We start from the raw sequence: 2,190 nt of genomic DNA, 5'->3' as shown, positions 1-2,190 counted from the left end.
TTCCATAAATGTATAAGCATTGAACTGTCCAGAAAGTTTTAATACATTATATAATGGGATCAATAAGAAACATAACATAATAAAAAGAAAACTCCAAACGAGCTAAGAGCATGGAAACATGGAGAATAAGTTTTAATACAAATCATGACACATCTTTATTTATCATTAGTCATGTGTTACTTGTTTATGGATGTTTATTCATTTTTTCTCATGCTTGGTAGCTACTGCAAGGAGAGGGTATTTTTTATGGCAGGTAATGCCAAAAGTTTCAGACATGTCCAAATCCTTCCCTTCTACTCCATCAGGCAATTTCCAATCAAATTGGAAAACAAGGTTTGCTAGCACCAATTCAATCACAGCAATACCAAATGACACTCCAGGACAACCCCTCCTTCCAGCTCCAAATGGAATAAGCTCAAAATCCATTCCTTTAAAATCTATTGAACTATTCATAAACCTTTCTGGTTTAAACTCTAGAGGTTCATCCCAACTTGACGGGTCTCTTGCAATAGCCCAGGCATTGATTATTACCTGTGTTCCAGCCACAATGTCATAGCCATCTAGTTTGATATCTTCCATACATCTCCGAGGGAGTAATAACGGAACTGGTAGATGCAGGCGAAGTGTTTCTTTGATCACTGCCTTCAAGTAGTTCATCTTAACCAAATCTTCTTCAGATACATGAGTTCTGTTACCAACCGTGGTTCTCACTTCATCTTGCAATTTATGCATCACGGTTTGGTTTCTTAACAGTTCTGTCATTGCCCATTCTAGGACTGTGTACGTAGTATCAGTACCTGCAGCAAATATGTCCTTCATGCAGGGAAAAAGCACAATTTAATATAAACAAATTATGTTAGAGTGTGTGCATAGTATAACTATAAAAGAATGGTATTGTTACTAACCAGTATCAAAGCTTTTATTGCAGTTCTATCAATTAGGAAGCCAATATCATTAGTCTTTTGAACTGAAAGCAAAACATCCACAAAATCATTATCATCAACACCAACATCTTCATCAGATCTACGATGAATGTGATCCTCAATCACTTCTTCCATAAACTCATCCAAATGTTTGGCTACTCTTTCTGCTTTTCTATAAAATCCATTAACTTTTCCCAACCAATCAAGCCAAGGTATGTAGTCTCCTATACATACTGTACCCATTAATTCCATAAACTCCACCATCACTTGCTGAAATTTCTTCCCTCTTCCTTCACGGTATCTGTTTCCCAGAGCCACCCTACATACTATATCACTAGTAACCATAGAACACAACTCAGATAAGTTCAACGGCGAGGATGAAGAAGAAGAATGTTTCTTAATATGTTCCATCATTCTTGAAGTTTCTTCCTCTCTAACGCGACCATAAGATTGAACCCTTTTATTACTCAGAACTTGCAACACACAGAGACTCCTTACTTGTCTCCAATACTCACCATATGCACAGCTTGCCACATCTTTGGAACCGTATAAAAGGATATCAAAGATTTTAATTTGTGGCCTATCACAGAAAACCAAATCGTGAGTTTTCATTACTTTTCTTGCTGCATCAGCAGAAGAAACCACAAGTACTGGAACCTTGCCAAAATAAAGAAGCATTAAAGGGCCATATTTGTGAGATAATGTTTGGAGTGTACGGTGAGGGAATAAGCCAAGTTGATGAAGATTACCGAGTAGTGGAAATCTTGGAGGTGATGGTGGTGAGTTTTTTGTGGTGGCAGAAGAATTGTTGGAAAAATACCAATATTTGATTACGAAGAAAAAAGAGAGTAAGAGTGAAAAGATAGTGAAGAAAAACATAGAGAATGGTGAATAGAAGTTTGCATGTGAAAGAGAAGTTTGTAGAAAGGTGAACATGGCTTAAGCTTTAGTTTCCCTTTGAGTGATTGATAAAAGACACTCTTCGTATTCTTATTTATATATCACTTGGTGTTTATGTTTATTGGTTCTTTTTCTGGTATTATTAATATAATAATAATAATAATAATAATAATAATAATAATCAGGGCCGTCTTTGAGGGTGTGCAAGACGGGCTATCGCACAGGGCCTCAAGTTTATTAGAGACTTAAACTATAGCTAAATAGGGCCACATAAAATATTTGTCATGTTAAATCGTTCTTAAATAGGGCCTCCATTTATTTTTCTATGGTTAAACTATGTCTAACCTACACAGGGCCTCCAAAAACT

The 2,190-nt window shown here is 36.2% G+C and overlaps 1 protein-coding gene across 1 annotated transcript; it reads right to left on the bottom strand.

Annotated features, from left to right (window-relative positions):
• Window positions 1-1,893, bottom strand: LOC131607492 (cytochrome P450 736A117-like). The gene is made up of 2 exons (XM_058879496.1): window positions 906-1,893; window positions 1-813 (listed from the first exon to the last, which is right to left on the bottom strand). Exons 1-2 carry the CDS (start codon window positions 1,857-1,859, stop codon window positions 199-201), a joined length of 1,569 nt encoding a protein of 522 aa, XP_058735479.1. The 5' UTR covers window positions 1,860-1,893; the 3' UTR covers window positions 1-198.
• Window positions 1,894-2,190: the final 297 nt, after the last annotated feature.

This window comes from Vicia villosa, linkage group LG5 (assembly GCF_029867415.1).
Source record: "Vicia villosa cultivar HV-30 ecotype Madison, WI linkage group LG5, Vvil1.0, whole genome shotgun sequence".
Lineage (NCBI taxonomy): Eukaryota > Viridiplantae > Streptophyta > Magnoliopsida > Fabales > Fabaceae > Vicia > Vicia villosa.
The sequence above is the reverse complement of the archived record's forward strand: the minus strand, read 5'-3'. Positions and strand labels throughout refer to the sequence as shown.